General features: G+C 41.8%; 1 protein-coding gene across 3 annotated transcripts in view; it reads left to right on the forward strand.

Moving 5' to 3' along the window:
• Positions 1–27,999, forward strand: part of TAF4 (TATA-box binding protein associated factor 4) — a 641,126-nt gene that overhangs the window by 346,120 nt on the left and 267,007 nt on the right. For all 3 annotated transcript variants that reach the window (XM_044090373.1, XM_044090375.1, XM_044090374.1), the window contains exon 4: positions 21,484–21,603. In XM_044090373.1, coding sequence (XP_043946308.1) covers positions 21,484–21,603 — 120 coding nt within the window. The remainder of the gene's footprint in view (positions 1–21,483; positions 21,604–27,999) is intronic.

The raw sequence follows: 27,999 nt of genomic DNA on the forward strand, positions 1-27,999 counted from the left end.
AAAATCTACTGCCAATCATTAGCAGACCGGAGTTCTGCTGTGGCGACCCCTAACCGGGAAAAGCCAAAAGACACAACAACAACAACAACAACAACCTTCTTTCTCAGTTGTTTGTATAAGGACATCCTGATTTGGCTTGCTGGAATTTCTTTGGTGTCTGTTTTTATAAGCCAGAAGTGTGCACGTATGAAAAACTCAGCCTTTTTATCTTATCCTGTGGAAGAAGAAGAAAAACCTGTTGCCCGTAATGTAAAAATGAAAACAGAAAAGTAACCATTATTAATGGTAATAAAAATATATCCCTGTTCATTGAGAGGCCAGGCCTCCCCACACTGCAGTTTAAGTGACGCATTAACATTTATAAATGTTATTTATTTTAAATTTAATAAGCATTTAGTCCCACTGAGCCATGAGCTGTTTTTAAGGGAGTCTCAAGGTATACACAAACTTCACTTGAAAGATTAGCACATAATTTATAATCAGTCTTCATAGGGTTACATCAGATGTACGCATTGATACATACTCCTCAATCTCCATAGTTTGTTTACAGATATAAGGTCATCTTGACAGTGGAATGAAACTGTACACTAATGGGAGGAGTTCCGCCACAGCTGCCTTGTTTAGAAAGTACTTTCTTTTCCCTGCCATTTTGGTGGTTGTACATTTTAGTTATGTTTAAAGGGGAACTGTGTGGTTGAAAACATCTTTCCTCCATTCTCATTTGGACTTTTACTATACCAAGCAAACTCTTTTTATTGGACACATGTTAAGTTACAGAAGCCCCTGTTGTGCATCTTTCACTATGTTCTTTCATATGTATGCATGTTCCAAGGAAAGAGAGTTAAACCTATTTGATCTGTCATAGTTTGGTTCATCCTGTTAACATCAAAACTGAGACCTTAGGTCATAGCTTGGCAAAGAAAAAATTTTCCATGCTCTAGTTCCATCACTTACCCATAATGCCCTATACTCGTCACTGTTCTCCATATCTTCTTTTCTGCTCCTTGGTTTTGCATGGAAGAATGGCCCCAGGCTAGTTTTTGCATTGTCTCCAGAGTTTTGTTTGGAAAATAATTCAAAATGTTACTTTCTGATTGGGATCATGTAATTTACTAATCGTCATCTTTACATCTACTTGTACTGACATCTGCTCCTAGTTTGTGTTCTCCTCTCCCATTAGGCTAACATCCGGCCCTGATCCTCTCTTCTAATACTATCAAGTTACTGCTGCTTAATTTTTTTCTAGGTCTGCTGTTTCTTTTCTGTGAAATCTCTTGTAGTTCTTTGAATTTGTTTGAGTTTGTGCATCTAGTAGCTTAGTTAATGGCTACGGAGAAGTCACTTGTATTTAAAAATAAGTCCTGTGGACATAAATTTTTTCTTCATGACATCCGTGTTTTGTAAGACAAAATTTGAAAAACGATTGCAAAATCTGTAAAGCATTTGGCAGTAGGAATTTATTTGCCAGGGGGAACAAACTTATTCTTGAGGACTTAATACCTAAATATGATTTTACACAAGTTGAACCTTCTGCTAGTCTAAGTTCTGTGGAGTTTGCCTTGGAGGCTCCTAGGTCTAAAACAAAGGACAAGGACAGGTCTACTGGGATGAGGAGATTCTTCCAAATAAGATTTTTTATCCTGGAAAGACTCTCCTGCCCCACCAGAGAAGCCTAGATGACAGAAAGGAAGACTCCTCATAGTGATTCTAGGGTTGCAAAGCTAATGTTAGTGTGGAGAAGGACCATCCATTTGTGTAGCTGGACAAGATAGTGTCTTCTCTTTATCTGAGGTTGAGTTAACTAGACTTGTGCTGTCTAGATCCACACCTGTGAGCTCCTTTGGATCTGCTGCTTTGCAGGGCAGTTATTCTGTTAATGTGTAATCCATCCTTCCATGTCTGTCCAGAGAAGTTTAGCTGTACTATTTGGACTTCCAAAATGCCTGTTTCTGTGTAAGTATTGCTAGAGTGTCACTGTGGTTTACATACTTCTAGAATGGAGCCAGCCACCAACAGTTTTGTATACTTCCATTTGGTCTCACCCCTTTCCCCTCAGTGTAGATGAAATTATGTGTCTGTAGTAGCAACCTGTCTTAGGCTGCAGGAGTCCTAGGATCCTAAAAAAAAAAACAAAAAAAAAAAAAAAAAAAAAACTTTAACTAAGAGCTTTCACCTTGTCACAGCAAGGCTTCATCAGAGCAACAATCTTAAAACTTTCTTTAAATAACCACCATTTTGACGTCATACTCCACAGCCAGTAAAAACCCTCCTTGCTCAATCAGTTGGTATAATAATAAATGATTAAAATTAAATATATTTAATAATAAAATTCTTGATACATAATTTGTAAACATAATAGTCGCAATACTCACACCTAAAATGAAACATATAACAAAATACCCTCAATAAACTACATTTGTTCTGATGTAATATACAATAACTATTTAAATCCGTCCTGACTGGAGTTTTAAGAACCCTTGAATGGACACCTGTACCTTAAGACCTGGTTTTGACATTGTGTTCAGTCTAAATTGCCACAAGGTTTCCTTGTGTTTCAGTAAACTCTCCGGGTCATCCCTCTTTCGTTATAGTGTTGTCAACCACAAAAAAGTAAAAATCTTTTAAAAGTTCACACTTTTTCAGTCACTTGTGAGTTGGTGGAGTATTTTGTTCAAGGATCCTACCCATTTTGACAAGACATCCTTCAGCAGAAGGTGTTTCTACACAACATTTTCTTCTATTTGAATTACAGGGAACACCACAAAGTGTAATCTCATTCCATTTCAAAAGCTGTTTTGCATTGGGTGTTTCATAGACACAATTTTTTTTGTCCTAGGACAGGATCCTCTTCTTCCAACAAGTGGACTTTGCTGCAAAATCCTCCTAAACTTTTGTGGTAATATCATGTGTTGTGACTCTAGATCCAATGGCAGTGTCGGTTTTCATGGTCCCTTATGTCAGGCTTCATATGAGTGTCTTCTGTTGGATCATCTGTTTTTCATGGTCTTAGTATTGTGAACTTCTGTTTAATCCTTTGTAGATCTCAAAGACCATCTTGCATCTGACCTGGTGTCTTTAGCTAGCAAAAGGGATAAGTGGAGATTTTCCAACTGTTAAATTCTTTTGGCAATTGTCACCATGCTATTTCTGCTCTAAGGTTGGAAGGTTGCCTCATTGGAGAGAGACACCCAGGAGAGTGTCCTTTGCTTGTTATCCTGGAGATGAGGATAGTGCTTCTGTTCCTTCTGGCATTTAAGGGACTGGGGGAACCTTTTCTAACCTATTGATTTGCAAGACCATAATGACATGGCAGCGGCTGTCAAACCTCATTTTTGGTTCATGGCAGTGCATAGTCCAAGGATGGTAAATTTGATATTGGACAAATTAAACAGCTGTCTTCTTTGCACCTCAAGTGATGCCTCTGTCAAGGAGTAGCCAAGAAAATGTTTCATCTGTAGGTATCTCCACTATATGACCTGTTTACTTTTCCATCCATCTACCAGGTGCTGGGTGATGTCTGCTCTAGTTCATCCTTGGCCAAGTGACCTTTTTTAAGCTCCTTTCATGCTTCCTTTGACAGTATTCATCTAGGAAGCTGTACCACATAAGGCTTGCATAATTCTCAGTGCTTCTTTTTGCTAATTCCTAGTGTTTGGCCCAATCAAGACTTAGTTCCTTCTTCTTCTTCAGCTCCTCCTCCACAAACCTGTGAGGCTCCAGCCTTCTAAACGCTTCCGTCTTTCCCTTCTGGCAAGTCTCATCCTGATCTCAATTTAGCTACTCAATTCATCTCTTTTCTTTATTGACTCCATAGTCAAAATAACAACATCCTTCACTAATAATCCTGCTTCCCCACATATCCCCCACCCCTCCAATACCTCCAACTCCCAAATTCATCCCTTCTCCATGCACCCCATCTCTATCTCTACAACAAAAAAACTTCTTCTAAACCTGAAACCATGTTCTAATGCCCCTGACGAGATACCCTCCTACTTCCTAAAGATAGCAGCTGAAGCCATTGCCTTTCCTATCTGTATCCTAATAAACCGATCAATTTCAGAATGCCATGTTCTCCAGCTTTGGAAAAAGGCCTTCATTATTCCACTCCATAAAGGGGGCAACAACAACGATATCCCCAACTTCCACCCCATCGCCATCTTATCCCCTATTTCCAAACTCCTCGAAAAATACATCCACCTACAACTTCTACCCTTTCTTATAAATAATGACTTCCTCACCCCCACCCAGCGTGGATTCCGGCCCGGCCATAGCACCACTACTGCTCTCCTCTCCTTCCTAGAAACTGTAAACAAGGCACGTGACTCCAGTCTTACTGTATCCACCCTCCTCTTAGACCTCTTTAAGGCCTTTGACACCATCTCTCACAACCTTCTCCTCACTAAACTCTCTAAACTAAATCTATCCCACTCCACTATCAACTGGTTTACCAGTTGTCTATTAAATAGGCAACAAGCACTTAAGTGGAAAAAAGCTGCTTCCCCATTCTTAAATACTCCCACTGGTGTGCCCCAGGGCTCAATTCTAGGTCCTCTTCTATTCAATTTCTTCATTAACGACTTCTATCATGCCATCCCTAATGCTAACCTTATCCAATATGCTGACGACTCTACAATAGTCTGCTCTGCCACCTCCACTTCCTCATTAATAAAATTAACCCAAGATGCCTTCTCTTCTACTGATAATTCAATGCTAAATAACCATCTAATATAAATGCAAACAAGACTAAACTAATGATATTTCTCCCTTCCAAAACCACCACCCTAGACAAAAAGTCATTCTCTATCACCAGTAAAAACAACACACCACTTGAAATGGTCTCTACTGCTAAACTGTTAGGAATTCTCATTGATGAGCAGCTAAAATTCGATAGCCACCTACAACTAAATAGCAACAAAACTCATAAGAAACTTGGCATGCTCTACCGGCACAACCGTTTCATCTCTCCCTCCACCAGACTCATTCTTGCTAACACCTACCTCAACTCTTCCCTCCTGTATGGTGCCTCTATCCTTACAAATCTGCACTCCTCCCTCAAGTCAAAGCTCTTCCCCTGTTATTATAAAATTTCAAAATTTGCAACCACAGATCCAATACCCATCACTGCATTTCCCTGCGCCAACTGAACTGGCTTGAGTTACCCAATTACCTAATCTGTATGCAACTTATCCAAGCACACAAACTTATTTTCAATACCTCTCTTTGTCCCTCCCTTGCCTCTACCTTCCAAATGCATCTTCCTAACAGATGTCTGCAATCCAACTTCCAAAATCTAATAGAACTACATAACCCCCCCCCCAGGCAAACATCTTATATCCTTCTGTCTAGCACGCCACTGGAATTCTCTCCCACCCCTTATCCGTACCACTAACAGTCTCTCCACCTTCAAAACTTTACTTTACATACACCTAACCTCACAATGGGAATGTTCTTGCTCCCATCCTACATAATTTCCTTAACTATAGATGTTCTTCGTGTTTCACTGTTGCAGTCATCACACTTCGGTTATCTACCTGCAGGTAGCCCTCAGTCGGCCCGAATACCAGAGTCTTGGGATTTTTGTGTTGGATGCTGTTCGCCTCTTCCATGACGTCAGATCATCAGGGGTATAAAACATGCAGCCAATGCCATTTCATCAGCTTTTCTTGCCGTGCGGAAGCCCAAAGCAGAAGCAGTTTGCAAGTGCCAGCAGTCCGCTTCCTGAAATTTTTGTTTTTCGAGTTTCAAACCTGAAGTCTTCTAAAGCTAAGTACCCTGTTGGGGAACAATTGTCTTGCCTGTGGAAAGCAAATACCTCACAGAGATTTTCATTCTTATTGTGTCACCTGTTTAGGCCCAGACCACGACGTCCCTCGCTGTTGTTTTTGTGCCTTGTTCAACGCCCAAATTATTTGTTGTTGGACTATTTTTCTCACTAAATTCTTTCACTCTTGTTCACCATATTCCGAAATGGCTTCGATAAGCCATCCGACTACCGATCTTCCGAAAATACGCAAGGATAAAGACAGGGACAGACCGCATAGGTCCAAAACTGCCGAGGATTCTTCCGTTAAGCTAGTCGCCATTCCACCGGTACTCAGTGAGGTGCTTTTGCAGCCCCTGTTACCCGCTTCCACAGATTCACAGGCCTCTGATGAGACCCATTCGTAGTCTGGTATGCCGTGAGATGCTTCTTCGACTCTGGAAGCTGTGGATGTCTCTACCTTGGATGGGTCCGGAGCTACTGTGCAGGCACCGGCTTCTGAGGGTGGTATTCAGACCTTCCGCTGTTCGTATTAAACAGACTACTTCGTTAATGACTAAAACTACCGAATTTCTCAGGCCCAGAATTCGCACTACGCCTAGGAAACCGACGACCAAAGCACATTCTCAAGCTCCCATGCCACAGAAACAAATGCTTAGAATGGCTGAAGACCTTATTACTTTAATTAGGGGAAGCCAGCCTTCCCCCTCTAAAAGACAAATAATTAATTTTCCTTCTGATTCTACAGGCCATGAGTCCGATGACTCTAACCCCTGTGATTACCAGGGCATACCCTTATCTACCTATGAGGACTCAGATGCAGAGAATTCCATTCCCTCTGCCCCCCCGGGACTTTTCTTTTGGTGAAACCTTGCATACCCTAAGAGAGCATTTCCGCTGGGAATGCCAGGGCTATCCACAGTCCAAAAAGAGACTCCGGGAATTTTTAGACTTGCCTCAGAATAAGCCTCTAGCTATACCCCCTGTCCTGGATATTGTAGATGCTGTCTTCATGGAATCCAGTCTTACCCCTGATACTTTACCACCAGCTCCTAGAAAGCCTGACAGGTACTACAGAGTACCTGGCTCTCACAAATTTCTCTTTAAACTGCGGATCCAGAGACCATTTCCCAAGGACCTAAGGGTATTAAGGCTACTACAGTCAAAAAACCCTACCCCTTCGGACAGAGATTCTAGGGCTTTAGACAGATGGGGTAAGAAGGGGTATATACCTCTGCAACCCTTGTCATCAGGGCTTTAAGTTGCCAGTTTCACATGTTGAAGTACCAGCAGCATATTGTGGAAGTAATTAAACAAAAAATGTTGTTGATTCCTGATTGTGCAGAAAATAAAGACTTACAAGAGTTAATGCATTTGGTAAACCAAGTTGGTAAACATACTTTGCAGTGTGGTTTTGATGCCTTAGAAGCATCTTGCAGGGCTGCTGTCACTGGTGGCTGAAGGAACAGATCTTGCCAGACCATGTCAAAGCAAAATTACTAGATGCTACACTAAACCAAGAATGTTTGTTTGGCTCAAAAGCAGAAGAAGTTCTTAAAAAGATGGAGGAAAAAGCTAAATCTATGTAAGCTGTTAAAGATTTCTTACAGGTACAGCCACCTAGATTCAGTAGGCATTGGCCTTCAAAAAACTGGTCCTTTCCAGTCCAAACCCAGGGGCAACAGACCACAAAGACTGCAGTCTTGGGGTATGCACAGATCTAAACAATGGAGTGCTCCCTCCTCAAAAACAGGGAGTGGTAAGCCACCCCCTTATGGAAAACGTTCACAATGACTTGTCCTTCATCCTTCCCAACCATGCCCAAGTACTTGCACTCCTAAGAGGAAAACTCACCCTGCATGCAAAAAACTGGGAGTATATTACCCAGGACTGATGGATCTTAAACATTGTATCCCAGGGATACAGATCCTACTTCCATTCACTGCCAACCCCAAGCGGATTGCAAAACCTTCCTCCAAACCAGCGGGCAGAGGCCCAAAAGCAAGTACTTTCTCTTCTCAGTATCAGGGCTATTCAACCTGTTCCAACAGAGCAAAGGGGACAGGGTTTCTACTCCAGACTGTTCCTGGTGCCCAGAAAAGAGAACTCTTGGCGACCTATTCTGGATCTGTCAACTCTCAACTCCTTCCTGGTGGTACCAAATTTCAAAATGCTTACACTCCAGCAGCTGCTTCCTATGCTAACCAAGGACTCCTGGCTAGTCACCCTAGACTTAAAAGAAGCTCATCTGCACATCCCCATAAGGGAATCTTGCAGGAAATATCTACGTTTCAGGGCAGGCTCTATGCACTATCAATTCTCTGCACTTCCCTTTGGCTTATCTACTGTGCTCAGGGTATTCACAAAGTGTTTGGCTCCAGCCATTGCATACTGCAGGCAGAGAAATATTCAAATGTACCCATACTTGGATGATTGCCTGATTCAGGTGGACAGTCAGGAATTGCTACTTCAGCACCTGACGTTTGTAAAGACACTCCTAACTTTTCTGGAGTATACCATCAACGAAAAGAAATCACATCTGGTACCCAGCCAAAAGATTGTATTCCTGGGAGCAAGCTTGAACACAGCTTCCCAGATGGCATTCCTCACTCCAGAAAAGCAGGTTTATTTGACAAATTACTTCAAACTACTGCCCACCTAAACCCAGCTATCTGCAAGAAAAATACTGCAAGCCCTAGGGTTCATTGCCTCATGCATTCTACTAATTCCATATGCAAGACTGCATATGAGGAAACTTCAGTGGTACTTAAAAAGTCTCTGGTGTCAACATTCTCAGGACCTGGAAACAGTGATTCCTATCATTCCTTGCCTAAGGGCAGAGTTCCTTTGGTGGGCAGAGGCTTGCAACCACAACAAGGGATTCCCTTTCACTCAACCCCCCACCGCCCAAACCCTGACAACAGCCGCATCAGACTATGCATGGGGGCTCACATGGCAGGCAAATGTATTCAAGGCAAATGGATCCCAGGACAAATTCACCTGCATATCAATCAAAATGAAATGTTAGCTGTACAGAATTCACTGACAGCCTTCAAATATCTTATCCTGCCAGGACAACTCTTGATAAAGACAGACAACACCACAGTTATGTGGTACATAAACAAGCAGGGGGGAACTCATTCCTGCCCACTCTGTAGGTTAGCCATGGCTCTGTGGAGCACAGCCTTGAGCTATTAAGTGCACCTGCAAGCTCAGTTCCTGCCAGGCAAACAAAATTCACTGGCAGACTACTTAAGCAGAAATCTAATGTACCCACACGAGTGGAAACTGGAACCCAACTCATTCAAACTTCTAATACACAGGTGGGGGACACCAGAAGTGGACCTCTTTGCTTCCCCCCCAAAGCCTTCAACTGAGCATATTTTGCACCAGAATCCCCCGCAGCTAAGCATGGAAAGTGGATGCCCTATCCTTTACCTCTCAATCTATGCCTTTCCCCCTCTGCCCTTCCTTTCAAAAGTACTACTCAAGATCAAACAGGACAGGCGAAGGACAATCCTTATTGCACCAGACTGACCACACCAGCACTGGTACCCACTCCTAAGCAGTCTGACAGCAGTGCCACCCTGGCACCTACATCAGACCCCCATCTCTGCTGTCCCAGCAGGAGGGACAGATTTTGCATCCTTAGCTGCAAACCTTGAACCTGGCAGCCTGGCTTATTCCCTGAATACATCACCAGCAACCCTCAGCAAACAGATGCTGGATTTTATCCTTGAGGCCAGGAGGCATAGTACTAGGAAATCCTATTCAGAAATGTGGAAAAGATACTGATGTTCTTCGTGTTTCACTGTTGCAGTCATCACATTTGGGTTATCTGCTTGCAGTAGCCCTCAGTCGGCCTGATTATCAAAGTCTTGGGTCCTGTGTCGGTTGCTGTCTCATCTTCCATGACGTCAGGTAGTCAGGGGTATAAAGCATGCAGCCGACGCCATTACACCAATCTTTCTTGCCGTGCGGTGCCCGAAGCAGAAGCAGTTCGCATGTGCTGGTCAGCCGACTCCTGAAATTTTCATTTTCGAGTTTCAGAACCGAAGTCTTCAACTAAAGCTAAGTACCCTGTTGGGGAAACTTTTTCTTGCTCTAAACCGATGTCAGTAAAAGTCAATAATTGTATTTCTTGTGGAAAGCAAATACCTCATAAAGATTTTCATTCGTACTGTATTCCTTGCCTAAGCCCTGACCACAGCGTACCTCGCTGTCGGTTTTGTGCCTTATTTAAACAACAAACTATTCGTCGTCGGTATATTTACGCTTCGAAATATTTTGGTACACGGTTCAATTATCCAGATATGTCTTCCGTAAGCAACCCGACTACCGACATTCCGAAAAAACGCAAAGATAAAGACAGAGACAGGCCGCCTAGGTCCAAAGCTGCCGACGACACTTCTCCTAAGCTAGTCGCCAGTTCGCCGGAACTCAGTGAGGCGCTTTCGCAGCCCCTGATACCCACGACTTCAGATTCACAGGCCTCTACTGAAACCCATTCGGAGTCCATTATGCCGCGAAATACTTCAACTGTGGAACCTGCGATTGTCTTTACCTTGGATGGGTCCAGAGCCACTGTGCAGGCACCGGCTTCTGAGGGTGTATTCAGGCCTACTGACTTGCATATTAAACTGACTTAATCTTCTTCTTCAAGGCCTAAAACTCGAACCATGCCTAGAAAACCGACGCCCAGACCGCATGGTCAGGCCTCTATGCCTAAAAAACAAATGATAAGAATGGCTGAAGACCTTATTACTTTAATCAGGGGAAGCCAAACTTCCCCCTCTAAGAGACCAAGGACTGAATCTGCTTATGATACTTCTGATCAGGATTCTGAAATTTCTGTTTCCTCTGATGAGCAGGATTTACCCTCCTCTACCTATGAGGATTCTGATGCCGAGGACTCTATTCCCTCTGCTTCCCCTCCAGAGGATTTCTCTTTTGGTGAAACTTTGCATACTCTTAGGGAGCATTTCCACTGGGACAGCCAGGGTTACTCTGATTCTAAAAAGAGGCTTAGGGATTTCTTACTCCTGCCCCAACACAGGCCTTTAGCTATCCCCCCTGTACTGGACATTGTTGATGATGCCTTTTCGGAATCTAGCTTGGCCCCTGACTCTTTACCTCCTGCTCCCAGAAAACCTGATAGATATTACAGGGTTCCTGACTCTCACAAATTCCTTCTTAAAAATCCTACTGCGGATTCTGAGACCATTTCACAGGGACCCAAGGGCATTAAGGCCACTACTGCCAAAAATCCTACCCCCTCTGATAGAGATTCCAGGGCACTGGATAGATGGGGTAAGAAAGTATACACTTCTGCAACCTTGGCCATTAGGGCCTTAAACTGCCAGTTTCTTATGTTAAAGTATCAGCAGCATATTATTGGATTGCGTAAACAGAAAATTATGTTGATTCCTGACTGCTGAAAATAAGGATTTACAGGATTTAATGCATTCTGCTGAACAAGTTGGGAAACATACTTTGCACTGTGGTTTTGATTCACTAGAGGCATCTTGCAGGGCTGCTGTCACTGGGTCTGTACTTAGAAGGCATGCTTGGCTTAAGGAGCAATCTTTGCCAGATCATGTTAAAGCTAAATTACTGGATGCTCCCTTAAATCAGGACTGCCTGTTTGGCAACAAAGCAGAAGTACTTAAAAAGATGGAGGAAAAAACTAAATATATGCAAACTGTTAAAGATTTCCTACAGGTACAGCCTCTAAGAATTGGTCCTTTCCTACCTCTTCCAGGCTTTCTCAGTCCAAACCCAGAACCAGCAGAACACCCAGGCTTCAGTCCCAAGGTACGCACAGGACTAAGCAGTGGGGGGCCCCCACTTCCAAATCAGGGATTAGTAAGACTCCCCCATGGTAAACTGTCTCATTGACTTAACTTTAAAACGTCCAAGCCCTTCTTAACTGACTGCTTCTTTGGGGGGAAAGATAGCTCTGCAGACAAAGAACTGGGAACTAATTACCCAGGACAAATGGGTTTTAAATATAGTTTCCCAAGGATACATATTTTACTTCCACACGTTACCAACCCCAAATGGTTGGCCAGATCTACCCGCCAATCAGTGGGCAGAGGCTCAAAAGCAAGTACTCTCTCTCTTAAGCATAAGGGCTGTTCAGACTGTACCAGAAGAGGAAAAAGGACAAGGTTTCTACTCAAGACTTTTCCTGGTACCCAGAAAAGACCATTCATGGCATCCTATCCTGAACCTTTCTATCTTAAACACCTTTTTGGTGAAACCAAAATTCAAGATGCTAACTCTTCACCAGTTGCTTCCTATGCTAGGCAAGGATGCCTGGTTGGCAGCACTGGATTTAAAGGAAGCCTACATGCACATCCCAATCAGGGAATCTTGCAGAAGATACCTAAGCTTCAAAGCAGGCTACATGCACTATCAGTTCTCTGCACTGCCCTTTGGCTTATCTACTGCGCCCAGGGTATTCACAAAGTTCCTATCACCAGTCATTGCATTTTGCAGGCAAAGAAATATTCAAATATACCCATACCTGGACGATTGTCTAATTCAGGTAGAAAGCCAGGACATACTTTTGAATCATCTGGCGTTTGTACAAAAGGTGCTAACTTGTCTGGGGTACACCATAAATGAAAAGAAATCACATCTTGTACCCTGCCAACAAATTGTATTCCTGGGAGCAAGCTTGTACACAGCTTCCCAGATGGCTTTCCTCACGCCAGAAAAACAAATTCATTTGGCAGCATACTTCAAACTAATGACCACAAAAACCTTGTTATCAGAAAGGCAAATACTGTAAGCCTTAGGGTTCATGGCCTCCTGCATTCTCCTAATTCCATATGCAAGACTGCATATGAGGAAACTACAATGGTATCTAAAAAGCCTATGGTGTCAACATTCTCAGAATCTAGAAGCAGCGATTCCTATCATACCTTGCCTACAGTTAGAGTTCCTTTGGTGGGCTGAGGCCTGCCACCAAAACAAGGGACTACCATTCACTCTACCCCCTGCTGCCCAAACCCTAACAGACGCATCAGATTATGCATGGGCGGCTCAGCTGGCAGGGAAGTGCATTCAGGACAAATGGAACTGAAGTCAAATGCACCTGCATATCAGTCAAAAAGAAATGTTAGCTGTACAGAATTCTCTTACAGCCTTCAAGGACCACATTCTTCCAGGACAATTAATGGTAAGGACGGACAACACCAATGTTATGCGGTACATAAACAAGCAGGGAGTGACCCATTCATACCCCCTCTGCAGACTAGCTATGGCTCTGTGGAACACAGCCTTGAACTACCAAGTGCATATACAGGCTCAATTCCTGCCAGGAAAGCTAAATACACTAGCCGACGAACTAAGCAGAAATCTCATGGACCCACACGAGTGGAAACTGGAACCAAAGACTTTCAACATGTTGATAAACAAATGGGGGAGCCCAGATATAGACCTGTTTGCCTCCCCCCAGAACTACCAATTGGACAAATTCTGCACAGGGACTCCCCACATACAAGCTTGGAAAGTGGATGACCTGTCCTTCAACTGGAAAAATCTATCAGTTTATGCCTTTCCTCCTGTGCCTCTTTTCCCCAAAGTACTACTGAAGATCAAACAGGACAAACCAAGGACGACACCGATTGCACCAGATTGGCCACGCCAACACTGGTACCCCCCCTTGTGCACTGTGTCACTGCTGGCACCATGGCACCTGCCTCAGACCCCTACCCTGCTGTCCCAGCAGGAGGGCCAGATTCTGCATTCTCAGCTTCAAACTCTGAACCTGGCAGCCTGGCTAATTGCTTGACCTCTCCGTTATCATGCCTCAGCAAACAAGTGTTGGATGTCATTTTGGAAGCAAGGAGGCCTAGTACTAGAAAATCTTATGCTGAAAAATGGAAAAGATTCTGTTCCTGGAACTAAACTCAAGGTATGGGCACAGCAGCACCCAATTTACCTCAGATTCTTCAATACTTAACTGAGATGCTTCACAAGGACCTTTATTTTTCCTCCATCAAAATTCATGCCTCAGCCATTTCAGCTTATTACAACACAGCACCACCCATCTTCTCTCATCCACTGCTCAAGCAGTTCCTCAGAGGGGCCAAAAACTTAAGACCACCCAGGAGAGCCCCTACTCCAGCCTGGGACCTTAACCATGTATTGGAAAAATTCACTCTACCTCCTTTTGAGCAAGCTGCAAGTGCACAGTTAAAATTCCTTTCTTGGAAAACAGCCTTCATTTTAGCAATCACTTCAGCAAGAAGGGTATCTGAATTACAGGTCTTTATGGTAGTGGAGCCTTTCATCATCTTTCATGGGGACAGGGTGTCCATCAGGACCAACCCCTCCTTCATGCTCAAGGTAGTATCCAGTGTGACTCTTAATCAGTCCATTCATTTGCCAACCTTCATTTCTAATTCACAGAACAAAGGGGAACGGATACTGCACTCCTTAAATGTGCACAGACAACTTAGAATTTACTTGGACAGGACTAAACCTCAAAGGAAATCTGAACAACTGCTGGTGGCATTTGCTGCAGGGTCAGAGGGGAAGGCCATTTCAAAGCAAACCATTTCTAAATGGATAGGCCATTGCATTCAGTTCCGCTATAAGCACCATGGAAAACCTTTCCCACAGGGGATAAGACCACACTCAACCAGGGCTGCATCGCCCTCTACAGCCTTTCTCAGAGGTGTCCCTGCCAGGGACATCCTAGAAGCTGCTACCTGGAGTTCTGTACATACTTTCACCAAGCATTACCATTTGCCTCTTTTCTCTAAATCCAGAGCTGGTTTTACCACTGCAGTTTTGCAGGGCCTTATAGCTGGTCCTAATGCTATCTAACTTCCTCCTCCCATCCTTAGCTTTGGGAATCTACCCAAATGTGATGACTGCAACAGTGAAACATGAAGAACATAGTACAGTTGTGTGCACGTACCATAAATGTAGATGTTCAAGCGTATTTACTGTTGCAGTCCTGGTTACCCTCCCTCCAGCCCCCTGACTTCTTTTGGCTATACCTCTATTCTCCTTTACTATGCTTAAAAGCTTTTAGGTGTATTTGCTTTTTTGTTGGAGGTATAACCTTGCGTATTTATATTTAATTGCTTCCCATTAGGGGGGTACCTGACATCTGGGGCAAGAAAAACTTATGTAATGGTGTTGGCTGCATGCTTTATACCCCTGACTACCTGACATCATGGAAGATGAGACAGCAACCGACGCAGGACCCAAAACTTTGATAATCAGGCCGACTGAGGGATACTTTAAGCAGATAACCCAAATGTGATGACTGCAACAGTGAATACACTTGAACATCTACATTTATGGTAAGTGTACACAACTGTACTTTCTTGGAGCCACTCTCAAGGAAATCTTAGATTATCTAGCAGAGCTGCTCCACAAAGGCCTATCCTTCTCATCAATTAAGATTCATGCCTCTGCCATCTCATCTCATTACAATACCGAGCCACCCCTATTCTCTCACCCTCTGATCAAACAGTTCCTGGGAGGAGCTAACAATTTAAGACCCCCAAGGAGAGCTCCCACTCCTGCCTGGGACTTTAACTTTCTACTAGAGAAGCTCACACGCCCCCCTTTTGAGCCTGCTGCTACAGCAGAGTTTAAATTAATCTCTTGGAAAACAGCCCTACTTCTAGCCATCACTTCAGCAAGAAGAGTGTCTGAGTTACAGGCCCTTATGGCTGTGGAACTCTTCATTATCTTCCATGCGAACAGGGTTCCCTCAGGACTAACCCATCATTTATGCCCAAGGTGGTATCCACTGTGGCTTTAAACCAATCCATCCATTTAACAATCTTTTTTCCTAATCCTCAGAATAAAGGGGAAAGGATCATGCACTTCTTGGACGTGCACAGACAGCTCAGGATTTACCTTGACAGGACTAAACCTTTCAGAAAATCTGACCAGCTGCTAGTCAGCTTTGCTACAGGGGCAGAGGGCAAGGCCATTTCAAAGCAAACCATTTCTAAATGGATAACACACTGCATCCATTTCTGCTGCAAACACCATGGAAAACCTACCCCACAGGGGATCAGACCTCATTCCACTAGGGCTACCTCAACCTCTACAGCATTTCTCAGGGGAGTCCCTACCAGGGACATCTTGGAAGCTGCAACCTGGAGTTCTGTACACACCTTCACCAAGCATTACCACTTGCCTATCTTTTCTAAATCCAGAGCTGGATTTGCCACAGCAGTTATACAAGGCCTGCTAGCCAGCCCTAATATTTCTTGACTGGCCGCGCCCTCCCGCAGCTTTGGGAATCAACTCAAGTGTGATGACTGCAGCAGTGAAACACGAAGAACATAGTACAGTTGTGTACACTTACCATAAATGTAAATGTTCGTGTGTGTTCACTGTTGCAGTCCTGGTTACCCTCCCTCCAGCCCCCTGTCTTTTTGATGCTTTCTACCTATCCTCTTTTTTGGCCATATCTTATGGCAATGATATTTACTTTTTACTGGAGGTGTTCTACACCATGTGATTGCTTCCTATTTTGGGGGCTCCTGACACCTGGAGCAAGAAAATCTGATGTAATGGCGTCAGCTGCATGTTTTATACCCCTGACGACCTGACATCATGGAAGAGGTGACAGCATCCGATGCAGAAATCCCAAGACTCTGGTATTCGGGCAGACTGAGGGCTACCTGCAGGCAGATAACACAAGTGTGATGACTGCAACAGTGAATACACTCGAACATCTACATTTATGGTAAGTGTACACAACTGTACTTTCTTTCTATAGCCAGTACATCTGCTAATAGTCTCCTTTAGCCTAAAAATTCCTATTAATAACTCTCAGAATTAGAACATTTTGCTAATATCTTAATTTGTTTGTAAAGGATTTTTTTCCATGTACTGTACTATCTTGCTCCCTTAAATGACAACTTACTACAAATGCTATTATCTTGCAATTTATTCTAACTTTCATATTATACTTTTATAAGTCTGTAATTTTGCAATTTGTAAATTTTATATCTTTCTGGAACTTTTCTCCCCAGGACTCCATTGAAAACGGGCTCCTTGTGGCCCGATGGACTATCCTGGCAAACAAACTGTAAATAAATAATAAATAAATAAATCTCCATGCCCTGAGGCTGACTGCTTTGCTATCCTGATTCTAGTGATAGGTGAGTCAGAGTGGGCTCTGTCATCACTTCTACCTAGGGTTCTCAGAGTGGGTTCTGTCATCACTTCTACTTAGGGTTCTAAGTGTGGGTTTTGTCATCTACGTAGGGTTCTCAGTGTGGGTTCTGCCATCACTTCTACCTAGGGTTCTCAGTGTGGGTTCTGTCCTCACTTCTACCTAGGGTTCTCCGTGTGGGTTCTGTCATCACTTCTACCTAGGGTTCTCAGTGTGGGTTTTGTCATCTACCTAGGGTTCTGTCATCACTTCTACCTAGGGTTCTCAGAGTGGGTTCTGTCATCACTTCTACCTAGGGTTCTCAGTGTGGGTTCTATCGTGGGTTTCCTTACTCAGTCACCTAAGTCAGATGGCTAAAAATACTGCCTCAGAAGTCAGTCTGCAGAAGTTTTCCCTCAGTCAGCACCCTACTGAGCAGATGCACACATCTTACTATAAATTCATTTTAGCTTTTGCCTCTCATAACTTCTGAATCTGTAACTTGTCAGTCTTCTTACCATTCCCCCACTTTCCAACCTCAAAAATTACTTCTGACTTCACTATGATCTATCCAAGTCTTAAACGCACTCTGTTTTGTTCTATCCTTTACTCCTCTGGCCACTGTGTTCTTATCTTTTTTGACTTGCGATTCATTTTGCCTCTTATTCTTTGCACCTTTTTGTTCCTGCTGATCCACGGTACCTAGAACACATCTGATATCTCTCCTTTATGCCATCTGGCTGTTACTACTGCCAAGATGCTCTGAATATTAGGCCTTTTCTGTCAGACCTCCTTATCTGGTTCTCCACAGTTAATACCAGCACATGCTTTAGGCTCACCAGTGCTGCAGAAATACTTTTAAATTAGTTCATCTATTTGCCTGTGTTCCTTTTGGAGAACTGTAGTCATAGAGAATATTTTATGCACTGCATAGATGTTCTCAGACAGCATAGATTTTATATAATTTGAACCAAATCTTTTTTGGACTGCTTTTCTTGGATTTGCATTTCCACATTACCCAGACCGAAATACAAAAGACAGGGGAGTATCCATATTCATCAAGGATATCCACACCTCCAGGTTAGTGGCACAGCATGATGCTTCAGAGATCATCCACGTGCAACTAACAACGGGCAAAACTGCAATTCAAATTGTAGCTTGCTACAGATCACCCACCATGTCCCAGGATCTCCATTCTGCGTTTCTGGAAACATAAAGGTCCTACCAAACACCCTAATATTGGGTGATTTCAATTACCCAAGCATTAACTGGGAGAGCTACTCAAGTACTAACTCCCTTGCCCAACATTTCCTAGAATTTATAAACTCAAACGCCCTGGATCAACTGGTCAACACTCCCACCAGAGGTGACAACATATTGGACCTGGTCATCACCAACATGGGCGACCGGTGTTCCACACTGGAGGTCAACCCCTCGCTGGTTAGATCTGACCATAAACAAATCACTTCGGATATCCACATTCCGCCCCCACCCCCGGACAGGGAAACCACCATGAAAAACTTTTCAGAAGCAAATTTCATGTTACTTAAGACCGAGGTGGAAAGTTTCAAAGCCCCCATGCTAAAGGATAATGCTGTCCAAGCTGCAAAATCCTTTACTAATACATTCTACTGGCACCTACAAGAATGCATGGATCGTGCTATCCCAAGCAAAAAAAAGACTCACTCCTCCAAGAAAAGGAAACCAGTCTGGTGGACACCTGCCATAAACAAGCTATACAATAGAAGGAGGAAACTAGTACAGAAAAGAGTAAAATCCCAAGAAGGGAAGACATCCCTGATCAGTATCAGCAAGAAACTACGATCCCTCATAAAATCATCCAAGGCGAGCTTTGAAAGAAAAATTGCCAAGGACTCCAAAGATAACCACAAGGCATTCTTTAGCTATGTCAAGAATCTAAGTGGTAATGCTCAGATCTGCTTAGAGTTAGTGCAGAATGGCACAAAATGCACAATACCAACCAATATTGCCAACATCCTGGCAGACAGGTTCAGTGCAAACTTCACCCCCCTCTCACCCCCAAAAGGGCCCATAACCATACCAAAAGAATGTAGAGCCCCTGAAATCACAGACACTCAGGTTAAAACAGCCCTCTCCAAAGCCAAAAACACAGCATCAGTGGGACCGGATGGTGTACTAGGCTGCGTCCTACACGAGCTCAAAGATGAACTAACCCCTCACCTAAGCACAGTGTTCAAACTCGGCCTCTCTACAGGCTACTTACCCATAGAGTGGCACACAGCAATGGTTAGTCCGCTCCACAAAGGTGGAGCCGTAACAGACCCAGGGAACTATCGCCCTATAAGCCTGACTAGCTTGGTCTGCAAGGCTATGGAGTGCATCATCATGGAACTCCTTAACAGAGACATTGGGAACCTCCAAACACTGGACCCTACCCAGTTCGGCTTTGTTAAGGGCAGATCATGCCTCCTAAACCTGGTGGACTTCTTTGAGACGGTTACCAAGGTTATAGACGAGGGAAAGGTGGTACACACAGCCTACCTAGACCTTGCAAAGGCCTTCAGCACCATTCCCCATTCTGGTATTATAGACGAGCTCACCAGCCTGAACATATAAACCCCTATGTCACAAGATGGGTTGCCAGTTGGCTCACGGACAGAACCCACATGGTGAGAGCTGCGGGAGCTAGGTCTGACTCTAAACCGGTTACAAGTGGCGTTCCCCAGGGCTCAGTCCTAGGACCCCTCCTGTTTGGCATATACTTCTCAGAGGTACAGGCAAGCACAGGAGGACTATGGCTGACCAAGTCCGCAGACTACTGCAAACTAGGGGCTATAATTGACTCTCCGGCTGACACAGACATCCTCCAAAAGGGTCTCACTGAGACGGATACCTGGTGTCAAAATCATGGCCTCAAGCTTAATGCCAAAAAGTGCATAGTCATCCCATTTGGAAAAAACAAAGTACCCACAAACTACCACATAGGTGGTAGTCCCCTAAATACTGAAGACGTAATAAGGGATCTGGGGACCCAAGTAGATAGTAATCTCTCCTTTGATAATTACATTGCCAAAGTGGTTAGAAAATCCTTCTATGTGGCCCACCTAATCACAAAAGGGTTTGCATCCAGATCAAAAGAGGTCATTGTGCCCCTCTACTCATCACTCAGACCCATCATAGAGTACAACGCCCCATTTGGGGGATGTACCTTACAAGACATCTGCAACAGTTGGAAAGACCACAGAAGTACCTCACCAAGACGATCACTGGCTTCAAACAGATGCCCCGTGATGCTTGTATGAAGAAACTCCAGATGTACTCGGTTGCATACCGCCTACTCAGAGGTGATCTCTGCCTGACATACAAGGCCATGTCCAACCCAGAATTGATGGACATGCTCCACCTAAAGAAAAACCTTATCCCTTCAAGCCACATGCTCTATGGATCTAAACCTCACCACAACAATAAATAGGACGTGCTGGAGGGATAGATTCCTGTCCCAGAGACTTCCCATGCTTTGGAACAAGATTCCAGTCTACATTAGGCAGAGCTCCTCACTAACACTCTTCAGGAGAAACCTTGACAAATGGATGGGAAACAGAAAGTTTACCCCGGGGATCACTTCAGTGGCTCTACTGGACGGATGCACAGGGAACTAATCTAACGGGGTGGCGAAAGCCAACACATTCTGGCTAGGCTTATAAATGCCTTCGGGCAGATAGCCTAGTACCTACCTATGAACCTAATTCCTGTTACCTTGTTCACATTTCGTTTTCTAATTTTTGCCCAGCTGTGTTTTCAGTTCTCTGAAGAGCTGTCTTTTTTGTCTGATCTTGATTAACCTTTTATGTAACCTTTTATTTATTTTGATGTTTGTTAAAAAAATTTAGGAGTAATGTTATCTTGGACTGTTCTAAGACTAAAAATTCCTTTGATTCATCTTCAGGCTGTTATTACCAGAAATATTTAAATGTATTCTTCCATAGACTTTTTGAAGTATATTATTCTTGGGTCCTGTCTGTCTGCATACCTGATTATCCTTGCTGTAGGTGTCCAGTTCAAGATAACTAGTACATGAATAGGATGTGAGATAATGTTTTTATAACTTCCATAGTAACAGCAGATATAGTTTTGTAAGTATATTCACAGTTGTGCTGATAAAAGGCATCAAGCTCTACAAAACGAAGCTTGTTCTAGTGAACCTCTTTAATGGTATGTGAACCCGCATTTCGTCATGAGCAGAAAACGAAGCTTGTTCTAGTGAAACTCTTTAATGTTATGTGAACCCGCATTTCATCGTGAGCAGAAACCACAATTCTTTTTTTTTTGTAAAGACTTCACTGCATTGACTTCAAGGATAGTGTTGAAAGTTGAATCTTGTTATGCAGTACATAGATATTGCAGATTATCAGTTATGTTACATGCAAAAACATAGGAATAAGTTGAGTTGACTCAAGTATATGAGCTTAAAGACCATTGACCAATGCATGGCATGCAAACCGAATAAAGCATGGATTTTCTAAAGTTATCTTTTAGTGCTCTGTTTAAGATGTGATACCATGAGTGCAACAAAACTCATTTATTTTTTTAATTTTAGGCTCCTGGAACATCTATCATTGCACGGCAGGTGACCCCTACTACCATCATTAAGCCAGTATCACAAGCCCAGACGACAGTGCCAGCAACAACAACGTTACAGCGACCTCCTGTAGTGCAGGTAGGAAATAAACTATGCTTACAAAACTCAGTGGCTTGTTATTCCTAATAAAAATAAATAAATAATGTAGTCAAGTTGATTGGTTTCTTTAGCTAAGTGCATACCACTGAACCATTCACTGGTTTTTGAAGCATTGTATTTTTAATTTCATGTAATATTTGGGGCATTACAAAACTTGTTAAATCGTAGCAAAGAAACTAAGTGCATGAAATGACTTAATGTTTTAATCACTAAAATTTAAGTGTATCAACATGATGTGCTTAGTGCACTTCACTTCCAAGATGTGGTTGCAGAGTGAGTAACTGCTTAATTATGGCTCTCCCAGTGTGAAAAAACAGAAATTCGGCAGAGAAGGACAGTGGACTTTTGTTTTTTTTGGCCAGTAAGTATGGATGCCAGGAAAAAAGAATTACAGAGGACCTGAAGGAAAATCTTCTGCAAAAGATGAGGAACAAACACTGACTGGGAAAAGTACTGCAGCTGTTAAGCAAAAAGCAGTGCAAGATCCAGACATGACTTCCAGTAACCTAGAGGAAAACATAAGACAAATGCACACAGACCTGATTAAAATTAAAAAAAAAAAAAAAAAAAAAAAAAAACTGATGGAGTTTATCAGCTCAAACAACGAAAGGCTGGAAAAAAATGGAAGAAACCTTAAACATATTCAGATGAGGTGATAAAATTACAAAAATCAGAGGACAAAATGATAAAAAGGCTGGCTGAATATGATACTGCACAAGAAGAGATGTTAAAAAAAATAGAATTAGAGGACAGAGCACATAGGGAAAACCTGAGATTTTCTGTTGTACCAGAGATGCTGGAAGGAACAGACTGTATTAATTTTATGAATGGACAAATAAACAACTGGACTGATATTCCACAGCAAGAAAGGGAACATCATATGTATACTCCAAACCTCATTATGAGAAAGCAACCTAGACATGTAATAGTAAATATGCAATCCTACCAGCAGGAGGAGTTGATTCTGACAAAACTGTAGCAGAACGACAAAGTACTAAAAGTGGGAGACAGCAGAGTGTTTATGGAGAATGATTACTCATTGTACACCAGGCATAAGAGGAGTAAATTCATTTCACTGTTCAGGGAATGTTGAGAAACAGGCATGAGATTCAAACTGCTGCACCCAGCTGTCTTGAAAATAACCTCCCCTGGAGGGACAAAATATTTTTTTGATGAAGTGCATACTAAGGAGGAAATATAAAATTTTCTGCAACAAAAACTGAGCTGTGAAACAAGAGATTCTGCTTCTTGTTCTTCTGGTAATAAAGACCAGAGAGAGACTCTGCCAGTGAAACCTTTACCAAAGTTTCAATGGAAAATGCTAGTGAGAAGGAAGAGAGCATGAAGGTTGACTAGAAGAATCAACAGTACATTGGAAATAAGCAGAGACAGGATGTGGGAGATTAACAGGAATAAAACCAGTAACTTGGAAATTGACAAATGTGGTATTATAAAGCAAAAATTATATCTGTAAAATATGATGGAACAAAATCTGGAAATAGTAATTTAGTAAATAAAAGTATATGGCCTACTTCATGTCATTAATGTCGAAAAATACTTAGGGGGAGGGAAGTGGAGGGAGAAAGTTTTATAGTGTATGATTTTCTTTGCATGCTGCAAAGTTCTCAGTTGTTTTAAGTGTAATGGTAGAGATACTGTTGTAAAAAGGTGCTCCTGTTTTTTTTCTTTTTTCTTTCTCCCTTCTCTCTTTCTCCTCCAGTTTTAAGAAATATAGGCACTGCAATGCAAACAAAAAACCCCACAGATCTGGTTAAAAGAGTATGACAAAAAAAATTAATGTGCTTTTTCTCATTCTTGCTTGCGGGAGTGACTAGATTAAGACCATTCTTTTAATCTAGTAACGCATTTTAAGAGAAAGCAAGTAAAAAAAATACTGATTAGCATAAGGTTTTGTTTTCTAGCAAATAAATGCATGCTTAGAAGCAATTTTGTATCTGGTCCCCATGTCTCCATGGTGACAATCTGATAAAGAGAAATTGGCTAGAAAAGAAGAGAAATTGGCTAGGAGATAATGTTCTTTGAAAGCATGAAGATTTTTTTTTCCAGCTGGGAGAGCTATAAAGATAAGATAAAACTAGATAGCACTTAGTCGAAGCACAGGCTGCATCGTAAGTCATAGCATGGATGACCTTTATTTTAGGTTTACTCAAGTTTGTGAGTGTGGCTGGCATTTTGGGACATTTGTTCCTATTAGGAGGGTAAAACGTCAATATTTGAAGCCGTACATAGTTTTGTATGTTAGTGTTACGTTAATAGGTTTAAGGGGGCATTGGGTGTGTGTGTATTTTTGTTTGAGGCCTTTCAATAAAAAACAAAAAGTTTTGTAAAGTATGATAAAGGCTCTAATGGATATGACAAGAAATAACTGTGTAAATGTTTAACATGCCAAACTGTATGCATGTAACACAAAAGCTGGAACTAGACATTTAATAAAAATCTGTTTTACATAAAAGGTGGGAATAATAACGTAGTAATACAATTATACTTTCTGTAATGTCTTTAAATGTCAATAGTCTCACAGATAAATACAAAAAAAGAGTAGTAAAAAATATAGAGTGAAAATAGCTATGCAACAGGAGAAATACTTGGAAGGAAGTGAACAGGTGAATTTGGTAAAGAAAGGTTTTCAGGATAGTTAGTTAGGAATACCTGGGACAAAAGAAGAAAAAAGTGGTATTTATATTAATTGCACAAGGAGCTCCAATAGTGATCGAAGAGGATAAAAAAAAATGATAATGGTAGATTTATAGTACTACGGGGCTACTGGCATGTGAGGAGGATTACATTGGCATGTATTTATATTCCCCCTAACACTGCTATAATGGAGCTTAAGAAAATTCTTGAAGAAATAATCCGCTTTTAGAAAAGAATTCTGCTTATAGTTAGGGACCATTTGATTTGCAGCAGATTTGAAGATGTGTCTGGGGTGCCCAGAAGGGAAAGTATTACAAAGAAGGGTGGACTAAATTTATGAAAATATTTGGCATGGAAGATGTGAATTCAGTCCTAGGAGTTGAGTGAATTTACGTAGTCCCCAAGATACAAAAGCTAGGCTAGACTAGGCAGAATTTACATTTCACAGGAACATGTGCATTTAATTGAAGATCTTGATATGCACCCAATAACTGTTTAAGATCATGCACCAATAATAACTAAAATAAAAACACAGGGTAACAAAATAAAAATTAGACACTGGTGCTTTCCCATCTTTATGTTAAAAAGAGGAATTTAAGGACTGTGTAGTGGAAATTATTCAGGAGCTGTTAGAGAAGATATACATTTCTTCTGAAAATATAGCTAGGGAATGGGATTAAATTAAAGTGGAGTTTAAAAATAGGATGGAAATAAAAAGGAAGATATGGTTAAGCTGTAGCAAGAATTACATAGAGGGACTGGCAAATGTTAAAGTATTGCAGAATAGGGAGAATCTCACAGAACAAGAAGGGGAGCAACGACAGAATGTTAAACAGAGAATAAGGGATTACTTCGATAATATGCATAAGTTTAGAAAGACTGCTGTTAAGCAACTGTTTTTTGATAATGACTCTAGAGGACAAAACCTTTAGCACAACGACTCAGGCAACAGAAAGTAGAAAGGGCTGTTGCCAAGCTTAGGGAGCCTGTGACAAGGAAGGTAGCAAGAGATCCTGTAGAGGTATTATAAATATTTTGGAAACTCTATGACAGTCTGCATAAAGCAGAGAAATATGGAAATCAAGAAAAGGTACAAATAGAAATGTTTATGGAAGAACTAAGTATGCCATGGTTAGAGGGAGATGAGGCTCAATTGCTAACAGTTAAGATCCTAGGAGATAAGATAAAAATGGTGATGTATAACCAATCTACAGGAACGTCCCCAGAAATGGATGGTATTCCTGTGGAAATTTGGAAGCTAGGAGGGGGAAAAAACTAAAAGATCTGGAAGATTTTGTTTAACAGTAGTTTAAGAGGAGAAGTACCAACATCCTGGAAGAAAGCAGTGGTAGCTGTAATACCTAAAGAGGATAAATATCTATCAGATCCAGCTTCATACAGGCTCATTTCAATACTAAATCATGGTTATAAAGTGTTTATGTGTATAATGGCTAAAAGAGTGACAACATTGATAGATATGAATCAGTGTGGTTTTGTGGAGGTGAGACAAACATTTGACAACATTAATAGAACACCGATGATCCAGAGGGAAGGAGAATGTAAGAAAATACCACTGTCGGTGGTGGGTCTTGATGCAGAGAAAGCATTTGAATGAGTAAGCTGGGACTTGATGAGCAGGGCAATGGAAGTATTTGCATTCCCTGATAACATTATAAGGTTGATTAGAAGGATATAAAAGGGATTGGAACCAAAAATGTAAGGGGGTGGGGTACTCTCTGATAATTTCTGCTTGAGTAGAGGGACCAGGCAGGGATGTCCTCTCTCCCCTTTATGTTATTTGCATTACATTTAGAACCATTGGCAAAGAAAATAAGGGACTCAGAAATTCAAGGATATAATTGCTATGGTAGTCAAGAAAAGCTGGCTGTATTTGCAGACAATATTATTTTATATCTGGCAGAACCAGAAAAAGGACATTACAGTGTTGTGGAACATTTTAAGACCATTTCAAGTCTTTTCTGGATACAAAATTAATAAAGCTAAAACAAAGGCAATAGCAATAAAGTATATAGCCATATACACACATTGATTCAGCAATATCCATATTTATGGGGAAATGATAAAATGAAGTATTTAGGAGTATGGATTAAAATGATTCTGGTGTGGCAGCTAAGGATATGTAGGAAGAGACCAAACAAAAGATAATACAAAGACTGAGAAATTGGAAGCTCTGTTATGGATATGGATAGTAAGATGCAAGCAGTTAAATGTTTTTAGTCCCTTTCATCTTTTACGTAAGTCAGGCATATTTTTATCAATCAGAGGAGGAGTTTTGGATAGCAATTAATAAAGCGCGAAGGATTTTATCTGGAGGGGAAGATGGTAAGAGTTGAGTGGGATAAGCTTATTCTTCCGATAGAACAAAGCGGATTCAGATTACGTAATTTGAAGGGGTATTTCAGAGCTACACTGCTAAGGCTCCTATACATAGCACAAGCAGAAACCTATAATTCAGAGTAGAAAGAGATGATGTTGAAATGGGGGAAGCTCAGGAAGCAAGGAGAGACTGGGATTTCGGGTGCAGATCTTTAAGTAGAATTGCAATAATCATACAGAATATTATATCCAACACAAGAATGGAGCAATGAGATTCTGCCGATAGGGATGACTGCAATTAGGGATGCGTACAATAGGCAAGAGGGGGCTGGAATTTATTGGAGAAAACTGGCAAAGGAACCAAGGTATTGGGAGCAAATAACTAGACAGGGAAAGGTAATAGAATGGGAAGATGCCAAGAATTTGCTTAGACTGCAGGTTAGAGATTGCCTTCCCTGTCAAGGACTGGTAGCAGGGTATAGGCAAAGAGAAAGAAATAGGGGAGGGGGTCCTACATGAAAGACCAGCACTGGCAGAGTTTTTAGTAGAATCTAGAACAGGAGCTGCCATTAAAAAAGGAATAATTAGAAGATCATATAAAATATTGCATGATAACTATAAGACTCAATCAGAGGAGGTTAGAAAGGAACAGAAAGAGAGATTGGATAAGGAATCCACAAAGAAACAATAGGGGATATATGTATGTCTCCCAAATATGCAGCAACATTTAAAAGATTTAGAATTATTTTTATACTCCAGGTAGACTCCAGAGAATTTTTTCCTCAGGTAGACAGCAGGTATTTGAGGTGTGATAGCAAAGAAAGAGGTAAATGAGAACCTATTTTCTGGGAGTGTAATGTGTAGGTAGACTTTAAAAATTCCCTGCAGACTACTCTGTCTGAGATAAAGTGAGCAAATTGGTGTAACTAGGCAAATTATTTTTTCTGAGCTACAATACTGAATCAGAATCGCCTAGGCATGGGTAAGGTCTTGCTGTCTCTAATTCTGGTGGCTGTCAAAAAAGCATTTACTAGAAAATTGAAATGAAAGTGCAAACCAGCTGCACTGGAAGCAGTGAATATAGTAACAAGAGATAAAACAGCTGGAATTGGGATAAAGGGTAGGAGGCAAATTACATAGGAAAAACTGGATTTGTGGGAAGAAAACCTACAGGTGAGAAATTAGGTGTAAAAGAAAGCAGGACTTGAATGAACTATATAGTGTTTGACTGACAATGATTGGGTAGATTATAAGTGGTGCATAATATTTGCAACTAGGATTATGTAAATATGGTTTGTGATGTAAAATGCTTTGTGCTCCTCAACATAGAACCTTCTACAATCCATTCAGTCCTGTGTCAGAGTCGATAGAAACTGATTTTCA

This window comes from Protopterus annectens, chromosome 12.part0 (assembly GCF_019279795.1).
Source record: "Protopterus annectens isolate FY-2018-M chromosome 12.part0, PAN1.0, whole genome shotgun sequence".
Taxonomy (NCBI): Eukaryota; Metazoa; Chordata; order Ceratodontiformes; family Protopteridae; genus Protopterus; species Protopterus annectens.